The following is a 14,774-nucleotide window of genomic DNA, read 5'->3' on the forward strand; positions in this document are numbered from 1 at the left end:
ATCTGAGCAAGGCCAATCAGAAGTGGCAGGAGGAAGGTCATCTGGCCTGGGGCCTCAAGCTCAATGGCAGTACCAGATTTTGACACTTTTTGGCATTTGATAAATTTTGCAACCTTTGCAATGGCTTCATGTGTTTGCCTAAGCCCTAGCAGAACAGAGAACCAAAAGGGTCGATATATAAAGAGAAAAGCAAAAGAGAGTCTTAAAAAGCAGTGGAATTTTCTCAGCTCAGGCTGTTAAATCATTATTTTTAGAGCCTTCCTCCCCTGCCCCCCAACATACACATGAAACATTTTTCTTTTGACATTTCTCAAAGGTAGGTGTGTGTGTGTGTGTGTGTGTGTGTGTGTGTGTGTGTGTGTGTGTGTGTTTGACAGAGGCAAAAGAATTGAGAGGACTGATTATTTCTCAGCTCCTACTACGGTGCTGACAGATCAATAAAACAAACACCTCTGGCTGCCAAGTGCTGGTTATGGGATTTGCAAGCACCAAGCCTCGTGGAGCACAGGGGTATTTAAAAGCCTATTACTTAGATTTACATCTAGTACTTGTAGTCAGTGAACAGCAAAATGGCCTTCAGTGCCTAGCAGGGCTATTCTGAATAATTTGCCAGTGTTGACTTTCAGGTCCAAGAAATTCAGCCATGAGAGAAATTTCTCTCCATTGTGTGAATATCTACCTTTTTCAGCATCACTGTTCCTCCTCCCTCACTGCTGCTGGTATCTCACCACCATTTTCTCTGATTACTGTGATTTCTCCCTTTCTGGATTAGCCGTGCAGCTAGTCCTCTGTGTACCTGAATGTGGAAACACTGGAGTGTGAGAGCCTTCTTATTCACTTAGTAAGGAGTTTGACATCCACAGGGCCACCACAGAAAAGACCATCTCCCCTGTTAGCCTACAAACAATGAGGGCTTCTGTTGTTGATCATAATATATGGGCAGGTTGAGAGCCATGACATGAGAGACAGTGTTGTGTGAGCATCAGGCTAAGACTTGGGTGACCAGGGTTCAAATCCCCTCTCAGCCATGAAGCTCACTGGGTGATCTTGCCTCTCAGCCTAACATACCACAACTCCAGGCCCCCAGGTCATCCAATGTGTGTCATGGCTGAGTGGGGATTTGAACCCTGGTCTCTCCCAGGTCCTAGTCCAACACTTAAACTGCTGCACCACACTGGCTCTTAATGATGGGCAGCTGTGAGTTCGAGGCCTTGCATTCTCTCTCTGTCTCCCTCTCACACACACCAGGAACCCAAACTCGTTTTGCTGAAAATGCCAACCCTTCTCCTTCTTTTTCCACATGATGCCAGCAGAAGCTCATTCCCATCATGTCCATGTGCTCGGAAAGAGTGTGATTTCATGCAGCATTTTAAATGAAGGCTCATCTGTCAAAGGACAGCAGTGTTTGGCCAGAGCTCTTATAAATCCCCCGTAACAAGAGTTCTACCCACTCCTTGCCGCTTCCAGGTTGTAAAATTTTAAAAATCCACTTCAGACCCAATGAGCCATAACATCCTCTAATCTAATCCGTACTGAGCAATAAGGCAAGACACCCCAGTGGCCAGCTCGGTGAGGGTTTTATTTCCCTCTCTTCTTGTGTGAGGCTGTTCAAAGTGTTTGTTCAAGAGGAAAATGAGCAGGACAAGGAGATGCTTATGTCTGGCTGTCATTGAAAAGCCCTCTTGTGGTGGCAGCATTTAAAGACATTGTCCAAGGTTAGTTGATGCATCTGTAATAAGTGCCCTTCTTGTGGGCTAAAGGTCACATGGCTCCTGACTTAACAAAATGAACCTCTGCTTTTTAATGGTGTATGAGGCTCCTTTCATCTGTTCCTGTGGACTAGGAATGGTAAGCTTCCTATAATTTCTGTTGAGTACCTTATTATTTATTCATATCATTCATGAATTGCTCCTTATGAGGCACCTCAGAGCGATTTATGCATATGTAAACACACACACACACACACACCAGTTAAAAGAATTGCACATATAAAAAAAACACCTTAAAACAAATAAATAAATAAATACAATTAAAAACAGCAAAAACCATTACAGTCGTACCTCGAGTTACGAACACCTCGGGTTACGAACACCTCGGGTTATGAACTCCACAAACCCGGAAGTATTTCCGCCATGCACGCGGTCTGCGCATGTGCAGAAGCGGTGTGCATGGTTTGCGCATGCGCAAAATGGCGCTTCGGTTTACAACCATTTTGGGTTACGAACTGCGTCCCAGAACAGATCGTGTTCATAACCTGAGGTACCAATGTATGTGTATACAATCAAAATCCAGTGCAATACAGTTAGACTAGTTCCACCTAAAAGTCTTGTTGAAAGAGGAAAGTCTTCAACAAGCTCCTGTCAAATATTTAGCAGAAGTGTGAGTATCACCACATTAAAGACCTAATTCCAATATTGTGATAAGATGGTATCTGCTGGGTACCCTTGAGATTATCAACTGACAATGTGAGATGATCAATTGACAGTGAGATGATCAGTTGACAATGTATGGGATAGGGTGACTTTTTTGTGTCCTGTTCTCAAGTTGTATAAGGCTTTGTATTCCAGCACCTTGAACTTAGTCTAGTAGCTAATTTGCAACCCATGCAGTTATTTCAGCAGTGGAGTAATATGGTTGTGATATTCCTGTAAAGCCCTACATTGCTTCAGTCCAAACCATCTGAAAGTCTGTATTCCCTCATTTGAACTTGCCCTAGTTTTGACATATTCAGAATATTGTAGGCGGAAGGAGTGTCGGGGTGAGAATCAGGGGGAAATGTCTGGGGAAATCCAGACATATGACAAGCCATGTTGGTCGTGTAGTTTTTGTTGATTTTCCTTTAAAATAGCTCAATGATGGGGACATAGGAGAGGGCCTCATGTCTGGCTGCTCCCAGACTTTGCAGCTCTCTTCCTAGGGAAGCTAAACTGGCTCCCTCAATGTTGTCCTTCTGCAAGTGAAGATTTTCTTGTTCCAACAGGATTTTGGGAATTGGCTGCTTTTAATGAAAGGGCTGGTGCCATGCTGTTCTTATTTGCATGGTTTTAATAGACTTTAGACATGTATATTAGTTTTACTTCTATAAATGTTTAATTACTTCTTAATTATTGGTGTGTCCCCCCCCCCATGCTTTTAGCCGCTCTCATTTTTATATGAAAGCTGCCTTAAGTCCTGTCAGGGAAAAACAGCGGGATATATAAATAAATATATAATGTTATTAATAATGATATACCCACCCCAGTGAGCTGCCTAGCTGGCCTGTTTTTTCACCAGTTGCATCTTCTTGTACCATGCATCTCAGGGCATTGCCTTAGGCCATGTGATGCAGCTATGTTGCTTGGCTGGGAAAGTATACTACCTTGAGTGTCATGATGGAAGGAAAGTGAATCTGAAACAGATTTAGGAGTTGCAGGGTGGTGCACAGGGAAAGAAGAGGGTGGGAAAGTTCCATTGTGCAGCTAAAAATCTTTGTGCTCGCAGAACTGTTTAGAACGCTAGTCCCTATGTTTCTTTGGTATATGGCTGAATTTGTATAGTGGCAAAGTGGCTATATTGCATTAAATGAATGGTGGTGGTGATGAAAGAGGAGTAACACTGTCTTTTCCCAGGAGCAAATCCCTACATTATCATCAAGTGTGAGAATCAGAAAGTTCGTTCTCCCGTGCAGAAGAGCACCCTCGGTGCTGTTTTCAATACACAAGCCATTTTCTACCAGAGGAATATTGAGAGTCCGATTGTTGTCCAGGTAAGAGATATTATTACATTCCTACCAGTTTCTTTCCTTCTCTTTCGTTTTCTTAAATTTCTATGGAACCCACAGCAAGGTAGCATACATTAGTTATTTTATTTTAAAGTATTTCTAAACTGGTGGTCCGCTGGAATGTAGAGTTAACCAGGGCTATTGACTGTTTGGCTCCGAAGCGCCCTCTCCGATTGCATGGAGCCCGGACAGCCCCGTGGTTTTCCACGGATCTGAGGGCAATGAAACAATCGCTGAGACGGCTAGAGCGCTGGTGGCGGATAACTCATTCTGAAGCTGACCGGACACGGGTTAGAGCTCAAGGTCGAGCTTACCAAGTGGCGGTAGCGTAGCGACGGCGAAGAAGACTCTATTGCACCTGCAGAAAACAGCAGCAGGAGACTTTTTCAGGTGGTTCGCAGTTTAGTGGAACCACCTGCTCCATCGGAGCCCAGTACGGGCCGCATGATCTCCTGCAATGATTTTGCAAAGTTTTTTGCAGATAAAGTCGCTCAGATTCAGGAAGAGGTAGACTCCACCGTGGGAGCAGGGCCGGGGCGGGAGAGTGCTAGAGTCCTGTCTAGTCCAGTTGCGTGGGATCGATTCCAATCTGTTACCTCCGAGGATGTGGACAGGCTGCTTGCACGAGTGAAACCAACCACCTGTCTCCTTGATCCTTGCCCATCCTGGCTTATAAAAGCTAGCTGGGAACAGCTGGGCGATGGGCTTCGCGGGTTGGTGAATGCTTCTCTCTGTGAGGGAGCCTTCCCAGACCCGCTGAAAGAGGCGGTTATCAAACCGCTTCTTGAAAAACCATCTTTAGATGCAGCCAATATGGCCAACTATCGCCCAGTCTCAAATCTTCCATTCTTGGCCAAAGTGATTGAGCGAGTGGTTGCTGAACAACACCAGGCACTCCTGGAAGAAGCGGACCATTTGGACCCCTTCCAGTCGGGATTCAGGCCTCATCATGGGACTGAAACTGCCTTGGTCGGACTGGTTGATGACCTCTGGCGGGTTAGGGACAAAGGTGAGAGTTGTTTCCTAGTTCTGCTGGATCTCTCAGTGGCTTTTGACACCATCGACCATAACATCCTTCTGGACCGTCTAGAGGGGTTGAGAGCTGGGGGCACTGTCATGCAGTGGTTCCGCTCCTTCCTCCTGGGCTGTGTTCAGAAAGTGGTGGGGGGGGATGAGTGTTCGGACCCCTGGGCTCTCACTTGTGGGGTGCCTCAGGGCTCTGTCCTCTCCCCCATGCTTTTTAACATCTACATGCAGCCGCTGGGAGAGATTATCAGGGGGTTTGGGCTGGGTGTTCATCAGTATGCGGATGATACCGATACCTCTCTTTCAAATCAGAACCAGTGAAGGCGGTGAAGGTCCTGTGTGAGTGCCTGGAGGCAGTTGGAGGATGGATGGCGGCTAACAGATTGAGGTTGAATCCTGACAAGACAGAAGTACTGTTTGTGGGGGAAAGGAGGCGGGCAGGTGTGGAGGACTCCCTGGTCCTGAATGGGGTAACTGTGCCCCTGAAGGACCAGGTGTGCAGCCTGAGAGTGATTCTGGACTCACAGCTGTCCATGGAGGTGCAGGTCAATTCTGTGTCCAGGGCAGCTGTCTATCAGCTCCATCTGGTACGCAGGCTGAGACCCTACCTGCCTGCAGACTGTCTCGCCAGAGTGGTGCATGCTCTAGTTATCTCCCACTTGGACTACTGCAATGCGCTCTATGTGGGGCTACCTTTGAAGGTGAACCGGAAACTACAACTAATCCAGAATGCGGCAGCTAGACTGGTGTCTGGGAGCGGCCACCGAGCCCACATAACGACAGTCTTGAAAGACCTACATTGGCTCCAAGTACGTTTCCGAGCACAATTCAAAGTGTTGGTGTTGACCTTTAAAGCCCTAAATGGCCTCGGTCCAGTATACCTGAAGGAGCGTCTCCACCCCCATCATTCTGCCCGGACACTGAGGTCCAGCTCCGAGGGCCTTCTGGCGGTTCCCTCGTTGCGAGAAGCGAAGTTGCAGAGAACCAGGCAGAGGGCCTTCTCGGTAGTGGTGCCTGCCCTGTGGAACACCCTCCCATCCAATGTCAAAGAGAAAAACAGGTACCAGATTTTTAGAAGACATCTGAAGGCAGCCCTGTTTAGGGAGGCTTTAAACACACACACACACACACACCCCTTAAGCTATAAACATCCATAATTAAAATATGCAGTAAAGCAATCCCATTAAAACAACACAGCAATGAAACTAAAGTCGTACTGTACCTTTGTGAACTATTTTTGGAAGCTGAACGTCTGACGGGGCTTCCGTGGCTTGTGATTGGAGCTTCCTGCAGCCAATCAGAAGCCATGGAAGCCCTGTCGGATGTTCGGCTTCCAAAAATAGTTCGCAAACTGGAACAGTCACTTCTGGGTTTGCAGCGTTCGGGAGCCAAAATGTTTGAGAACTAAGCTGTTCAAAAACCAAGGTACAACTGCAGTAGATTTGCATGTGATAAGAATGGCTGTATAAAACACATGCATTTTAAAAAGCCAACGGAATGCCAATGCAGATGGGGCCTTGTATACTCTGTATGTCTATATATGAAGAGAAGGTAAGTGAGAGGAAACCAGGATAACAAAGGATGCATGTGGTTGGATATACTCAACCTGCCTATTTACTTGGGCAAATCTGTCAGTAACAGTCAATGCCAGTAGCAGCAATGGTGCTAGAGTGGAACAGAGAACAGGGGTGTGAGAATGTTTCTCCAGAAAGCATATCTTCTGTGAATTTGGGGGTGCCTTTCAGGGAGGTGAAAAACACATCACACATAGTTCCACAATCTGCATGTCTTTGTTAATTGCATCCTCTGCAGCTGTCATATAAGAGGGAAGACTGCTTTGCTGAGGGAGGGAACCTCTAAACAGTTTCAAATGCTTGCAGCCTGTAGCAGCAGCAGCAGCAGCAGCAGCAGCAGCAGCAGCAGCAGCACATAGCTGTGTTGGGGCACATCTTTCCCATCTGTACAACAGTAATATACAAAACCCACAGAGGTCAAGGCGAGGTTGAAAGAGGAGAGCTCTTCTGATTGAGGACTTGTACAGATGACCCTTTGGCCCTTTCCAGTCGCGGGAAAGGGGGAGGGATGCATGGGGAGGAAATGCCAGCCCATCTAGTAGCAATTATTTCTCATTTCCTTCCTATCTCTGTAGGTTTGGCACAGCAAGCTCTTTTGCGACAAGTTCCTGGGACAAGTGCGGATCGCAACATCACCCGATGACCCCAGAGGACTTCAGAAGCTCCAACTCCAGGGCAGAGGGAGTCGCGAAGATGTTGCCGTGCCAGGTCACATCATCATCAAGGTTGTTACTAGCGATGACCTTGTGGAGCTCTGAATACTGAGGGCTGACAGACCCAGGCAAGGCTGTCACCTCACAGCAAGAGTTTTCAGTTAGCATCCTCAGTGGGGATGGAGCAAGAGCCACTGATTTGCATCTTGGTGTGAAATGCTTTAAAATGCTTAGGGTCTTGTGTCTGGGTCCTGCTTGGGAAACAACAAATGGCTAACGAAAGAGAAAGCAGAGAGCAAATGTGCAGCCAAATATATCATTGCCTTTATCTTTCACCACACATACACACACATACAGTATATATCTCCAAACATATTTTCTATCACAGATAGCAGCTGCTTCCAGGCACTGGGTTCACCAGTGCAATTCACATGAAACCATTATAGCCTTGCAATGCATTTTAGCTGTTCTGCTAGAAAATAGCATTTCATTGGAACTTGGGGAGCTGCCTTATACCAAGTATAGCTCAATACCGTCGACACTGACTAGCAGCAGCTCTCTGGGGTTTCAGACAGTGAGCTTCTTCCAGATGCTGGGGATTGAACCTGGGCCCTTCTGCATGCAAAGCAGATGCTCTACCACTGAGCTTTGGCCCTTCCTCAACAGCACTGTTTAATATTGCTTCTACAGTAATAGTAAGAGTAGTTTCCGTTTAGTTGCATTAAGTCAATACCAAAGTATTTGCTGAACAATGACAAATCCCAGCATGGGAAAATCAAAGTTCCAGGATGCGAAACACAAGCTTTCCCATTCCTAATCCTCAGCTGTGGGGAATGTATCTTAAAGGCTTGCATCTGTCCACATTGGGAAGGTATGCCTGCCTTCTATCTGAGCCAGCTGAATTGTATCACAGCTCTTTTGACAGAAAAATGAAAGGAATATGGATATGATAGCTGTTTATTGTACTGAGCCTTTTTTTGCACTGTTGCTTTTGTTTTCGATGCCTATCTGTTATCAGTGGCAACATCTGAATAAAATGTATGCTTTTATTATTGAGTTGTGTCCAATGGTTGCATGAGTCAAAAACAGTTTGTACAACTCTCTCTTCACCTCCTCCCACCTGCACCTTCCAAAAAACGCTCTCCCGAGGGTTGACCCTTCAAAGGGGGGGGGGATAATCAGCTAGAGGAATCTTCTCGGCAGAAGTTCCACTTGCACAAGATCACTCCGCTTTATTTCAGGTGATTTACTTGCTCCCTTCCACTTGCTGGAGCTGGGCATTCCCATTTCCAGCCCCATCCCTAATCCAAGCCACCAATCCTCCTTGGAAAAAAGTATTGCCCCATTCTAGAAGAACATCCCAGGGGATCAGCACATTTCCAGGCAAAGGTGCCTTTGACCCAGGCCCAGTCCATTAGTGTGGAAGCCTCCAGGGCCGGCCCAATGCATATCACAAAAGGCACACACACACACACCCAAACCAGGGAAGAAGGAATGAGTGGATATTTACATCGGGAACAAGTGAGGAATAAATATCTACATCAGGATTTGCTGCACCTGGGGATTCTGCTGTCCACAAGGCTTCACCTTGTCTCATGGTTGGGCCACCCCCACCCACCACTGCCACCAGCAGCACCAGTTATATCACGAGATCTCCCCTAAAACCAGGGAGGGAGGGAAAGTCTCTTCCTCCTTCCCATTTCCCCTACCTCTCTCCTATAGCAGAGATGTTGCCTCCCACTTCTCTGGTTCAGATTAACATTTGAGATGGAGAATGAATTGAAATTGCACAATCAGGATATGGGTGTACTTTATGATGGACATGCCAAATGTGTATTCCAAACCAGGCAATTCAGAGATTTGCTGACATTGATTGTTAGCAGACCTTGCAGCTTGATGGAATTACCGTAGTCTGGAATAATCACTTGCAGTTCTTGGAGTTCAAATGCTTTATTCATGAAGAAACTACAGGATGAATAGTGAGGAGAGTGAGAAACAGAAGACATCTTGTCTCAACAAGCTAGGGGAGAATGATAAACAAAATGGCCCAGCTTATAGGGGTGGAGTTAACATAGACAAAGAGGCTTACGAACAAGTGCTGGCCAGATTGCTAGACAAACAGTGCCCTCGTGTGGTTTACAGTAACACATACATTAACTACAAACTCAAGAGAAGGAAATGTATTTGTTTTCCTCCAACATGGGTAAGCACACGCTAGGAGAAAAGGTAACCCCCTGACCCTAAAGGATTTGCAATATAAATTTCAACAATAGCAGAGACACAAATGGCTGGGTAGTGGCAATGGTAACGATAGATGACGAATAGCAAGTGCATGTTCCTTTGTCTCATTTGTGGATGAGGACTAAACAGGTTAAGGATAACAGCTTCTCCAGAGCAGTCATCCTGATTTGCTTTGCACAAATTGTGCAGAATTTATAATATGTCCTCTGGTTATTGGGCATTTGCTCTGATTTGCTTGCAGGGGAATTATACACCTTCTCGTCAACCACTGGTTTATCACATACTTTTTGGTGCATTTCCTCATCACTTATACTGTAACTGCAAAAAGTCTTTATATATAAAAAAGTGTGTATCCTGGAGGCTACTCATAGGTGTCGGCTGTTTGGGGCCCTGGGTTCCAGAACACCTACTAAATTCCCCATGAAGGGGCTGGGCAACCACTAAATTTGGCACCAGTATCATGCACGTTGCATGGCACCCACAGCCTTTGACACCCACAGTTTCAGGGCCAAGCTGGCACTCCTGAGACTACTTATGGCTTCACAGCAAAGGTGGCCTTCGTAGGATGTGAGAGGTGATGCTTGCCCTCCTTGGGAATTCTTTGAACAATGTTGGAGTGTGGAGCAGGACCATGCTAATTAGTCCACCCTATTATTGCACACTCCTCCCTTGCTATCTATGCACAAATCACCAATATCTGTAGCAAGGGAGGGCCTTTGAACATATAGTTGTATATGTGAAGCAAGACAAGGATCCTTAAGAACAGAAGAAAAGCCCTGCTGAATCAGGCCAATTGCCCATCTACTCCACCATCCTGTTTTTCTCCCGTTTAGATAGAACCCCCTTTTTTGAACTTGACCTGTGATCAAATCTTCCTGGCTTGGCACCTGACACATAGTTGGTAGTCTGCATTTGGCTAAGCAGGTCATAATTTTTGCATTTTTTCAAACTGGGTTGGGGGCCTAACAAACTGGTGGTGATTTGGGATTTTACTTTATTTTATTGAGCACTCATCACCTCTGGAAGCACCCTCCCTGACTTGACAATGAAAGTAAAATCCAATAAAGCAAGACTTAAATATTTGCATTAATTCGCTTCATATTCCTCAATGTGCACTGAGAGCCAAATCACCTCTGATTCACCCTGTTCAGAGGCTGAAACCAGTAGATTAACTCTATTTTTGTCCTGATTGGCTTGTAAGTGTTAATCTGAATTGACTTGCAGCTGACCTCCTGGGGCCTCTGCCACTGGCTGCTCACTGGTGGTTTGCAAGTGCTGAGCTGAAGCTGCTGTTTGCATTCCTAGCAACTTTGATCCAAAGGGGCCTCCTGACCTTGCAAAGTCTGCATGGATGGCAGAGTTTGCCCCATCACAGCAGGTCAGCACAGCTATGGCGTGGGCTGCTTAAATTCTGGGGATTTGCAGGATGCACGTGTAAAGGTGTGCAAGGCTTCTTCTTCTTTTCCATTTCAGAATCCCATCCATTGGGGGGGGGGGGAATCACCCACACTTATGCATCTCTTATACCACTTTAAGAGACACGGCTTCCCCCAAAGAATCCTGGGAACTGTAGTTTGTTAAAGGTGCTGATAGTTGTTGAGAGACTCTTAACAAAGCATAGTTCCCAGAATTCTTTGCTTATGACCTGCATGTCATATTACTTGTAGGCTTGAATTTCCTGATTTTAATCCATGTTCTTTTTTCTTTGATTTTTAGGTTAGGCATTTCTTCATGATTCCAAACCTGCCCCCCCCCCAAAAAAAAATTCAAAATCAGAAGCAAACAGGCTGGAGAGAGACTGTTTATTATTATTACTATTCCTTATTTATCAGTACAGTGGTACCTCGACTTACGAAGGCTATCCGTTCCACAGCGCTCTTCGTAAGTCGAAACCTTTGGATGTCGAAGTGTCTATTTTGTGCATGCGCAAAGCGCGATTTTGCGCTTCTGCATATGCGCAGATCGCGCGGCGAAAATACTTCCGGGTTTGCCGACTTCGTAAGTCGAAACCTTCGGAAGTCGAGGCATTCGGATGTTGAGGTACCACTGTATTATATTTTTATCCAATCCACCTTTCCTCCAAGAAGCTCAATGTGGCATTCGTGGGTCTGCTTTCCCCCCATATTATCCTATTGACAACCCTGTGTGGTAGGTTAGGCTCAGAGATCGTGACTGGCTCAAGGTGGCCCAGTGAGTGTCATGGTTGATTTTAACCCTGGTTTCCAAGGTCCTAGTCCATGGGTAGGCAGACTAAGGCCCGGGGGCCGGATCCGTCCCAATTGCCTTCTCAATCCAGCCCGCAGACGGTCTGAGAATCAGCATGTTTTTACATGAGTGGAATGTGTCCTTTTATTTAAAATGCATCTCTGGGTTATTTGTGGGGCAAAGGAATTGGTTCATCCCCCCCCAAAAAAAATAGTCTGGCCCCCCACAAGGTCTGAGGGACACGGGGTGGCCCCCTGCTGAAAAAGTTTGCTGACCCCTGTCCTAGTCCATTGAATACCCCTCCATCTCATTCCATATCCTGGAAAAGAAATGTAGAAATTAACAAGCAGGGTGGGGGAAATAACCTTTTCTAATGTAAGGAGTCTCTTGCTAGCAGTTCTGCGTGGCGGCTTTAAGACCAGATCAGGCTGCAATCCTGTAGGCTACATGCTTTGACAAAACGGCAATGTTTCCCTGCTCCCTGCTTGGTTGCAAAGGAGGAGGATACGGAGAGAACCAGAACAGGTGGGAAAGAATGTACCAGTAACTTTTCTCCCATCAGAGAAGCAGGGACCACTTGCGAACCAAAGTTAATATGCTTTTCAGTTTAATTAAGTGCCAACTATTTGTAAAATTGCAATGCTTGTGCATTACAGGGAGAAAATCAGAACATTGTGACTGCTCTTTTGCCGTGCTCTTGACATTGCAGCTGCAGCAGGTTTTGTGGGCAGCAGCCACCAATGCCAGAAATCCTCCAAGGCTTGATTTCCCCCTCCTTGGCTAAAGTGGGAACTACGTCCCATTAAGGAATGCACGGGTGCATTGACCAGATGTGACCACACAATGGCAATCCTGTTCTATGGTTCACTGTCCACCCAGCTGCCTGAACAACTGTATTTAAGGCCACGTCCAGGCTGCTTTTATTTTCGAATGGGCTTCAGTCACATAATGGTAAACTAATAACTGCACTCACTTGATTGGGAAGCACTGTGCAACAAAACCCCTCTTTCTAACAAAAAATGGGATAAAGCAATGGGAAGCGTGGAATAGCACTTTTTGCCACTACAGCATCTAGTCTCCTGCAAATGAGTCAGGATGAATGCTCATTAAGCCAGTCATCTGGAAGCACTCAGCGTTGTAATATTGAGATCCCTTGTGGTATCTCCAAAGAGGATGCTAAAACTTTATTTTATTCTCACTGGGCTGAGGGTGAAGGATTTGGAGAATATCATTCAGGTCTTTATGGTTCAAGGGGGATTTTTAAGCCTGAGCACCCCACTTCCAAACCAAACATATTAGCCCCCACACCCAGGGGCAAAGGAAGGCTAACTGACCGATGGTGTGCGCGCCATATGTGCAGCTCATGCACAGCGCTGCTACATACGGTGCACGCGCATGCGGAATACATAGCAGCGCTGTGCATGTGCCGCCGGGCTGTTTGCCGATGGCGCCGCTCAAGTGCCATACGTACGGCGGCAGGATCCTCTGCTTGCAGCGGCATGATGCCGGTGGCTCGCGCCTCTGCGCCGGGGGCAGTGGGGTGAGCCTCCCACGGGGTGCCTTCTTCTCACCCCCTCAGAGATGGCAGCCAAGGCGGACCACTCCCCTGCCCCCCTTCCTCCACCACTGTCCACACCACACTAGGACTCAGGTTTGATTTTCTGTTTCTTTGCCATAGCAGTTTCTCTTCCATGAAGCATCAAAAGCAATAAAGAGCAACAAAAATAAAGCATAAATGTATAGGTTAGGGTGTCAGGGATGTGTTTTAGGAATTACTGGCACCACGATTGTCATGCACCATTTTCTTACACGCATACTGTTCTAGTAGTCATAGGAGTAGGATAGGAAGACACATTGCACCAACTCAGACCAGAGGTCCATCTAGTTCAGTATTAAATCCACCAGCCAGGAAGAACTTTTTGATGAGAAAAGCTGTTCAACAGGGGAACGGACTCCTTCAGAAGGTGCTGGACACTCCTTCATTTGAGATTTTTAAGCAGAGGTTGAATGGACAACAGTCATGGATGCTTTAGTTGAAATTCCTGCGGGGGGGGACGACTATTTGGGGTCCCTTCCAATTGTACAATTCTAGGATTCTATGAACCTAGCGTTCATATGTTGTTGGACTACAACTTCCATCCTCCTTAACTATTGACCCTGTTGGTTGGGGCTAATGGGAATTGTAGTCCAGAGTTATCTGGACTATGATTTCAGACACTGCTATGATTTTTCCAGGATGCTGGAGATTGAGCATGTAACCACTTACCTGCAATGCATGTGTTCTGCCACTGAGTTATGGAACTCCTGCTCCCCCTCGCAAAAATATGCTGAATACCTTTATAGCTAAAATAGCGTAAATATGTGTACCGCTAGCTACTCCCATTGTCGACCAAAATTTGGCAGCACCTGCAACATCATTTCATTGGCTTTTATAACTCACCTTTGCTCCAAGGAGCTCAATGTAGCATACATGGCTCTTCCCCTCTCCAGTTTACTATCACAACAACCCTGTGGGGTAGGTTAGGCTGAGATGGTGTCTGGCCCAAGGTCACCCAGTGAACTTTATGACCAAGTGGGGATTTGAACTCTGGTCTCCCACGTCCTAATTCAGCACCCTACATCACAGTGCTACACCACAAGAATCTCAGACAGTAATCAGGATGCTTATAGGCCAATTAAATGAGAGTGTTTGAGCTGTTCCACTTGGTACCATTTCACTTTGCTGGAAATCTTTGTGAACCTGATACAGGCCACTGTACGTGTTGCATTAATGAAGGGTGGGGAGACATCCAAGCTCATGCGTGAAATTTGACCCTGTTGACGGGTGAGCTCCCATTGCTCGGTTCCAGCTTTCACTATATAGAAGTGTCTGGTGACTTCTGTTTCAATGTATCTGAAGAAGTGTGCATGCACACGAAAGTTCATATCATACCAATGACAAACTTAGTTAGTCTCTAAGGTGCTACTGGAAGGAATTATTTTTATTTTGTTTCGACTACGGCAGACCAACATGGCTACCTACCTGTATCAAGTGCTTTTGGCTAGTGAAAGTGTGGTTTTGAACTGTGAAAATGCTGCTCTTATGAGCTGGTTAGGCTGAGAGAGATTGGTCCAGGTCATGCAATGAGCTTTATGGCCGAAGATGGGTCCGAACTCAGGTCTCTACAGTTCTAGTCCATCTCTCTGACTAATATACATTCCCTTTGCCTGTGTGCTCAGTTGTGAAATGTTGAAAAAGATGCCTCGGTGGCACCTGCAAACCTGGAACCAATCTTGATTCTCCCTCTTCCCCGCCCCTCTCTAACATGCAGCAGC

At 46.3% G+C, this 14,774-nt stretch overlaps 1 protein-coding gene across 1 annotated transcript in view; it reads left to right on the forward strand.

Annotated features, from left to right (window-relative positions):
- Positions 1-8,056, forward strand: part of CAPN6 (calpain 6) — a 58,064-nt gene extending 50,008 nt beyond the window's left edge. Inside the window, exons 13-14 of the mRNA XM_035113581.2 lie at positions 3,609-3,745; positions 6,936-8,056. Coding sequence (XP_034969472.1) covers positions 3,609-3,745; positions 6,936-7,118 — 320 coding nt within the window. The 3' untranslated portion in view covers positions 7,119-8,056. The remainder of the gene's footprint in view (positions 1-3,608; positions 3,746-6,935) is intronic.
- The last annotated feature ends 6,718 nt before the right edge of the window (positions 8,057-14,774 follow it).

Source organism: Zootoca vivipara, chromosome Z (assembly GCF_963506605.1).
Source record: "Zootoca vivipara chromosome Z, rZooViv1.1, whole genome shotgun sequence".
Lineage (NCBI taxonomy): Eukaryota > Metazoa > Chordata > Lepidosauria > Squamata > Lacertidae > Zootoca > Zootoca vivipara.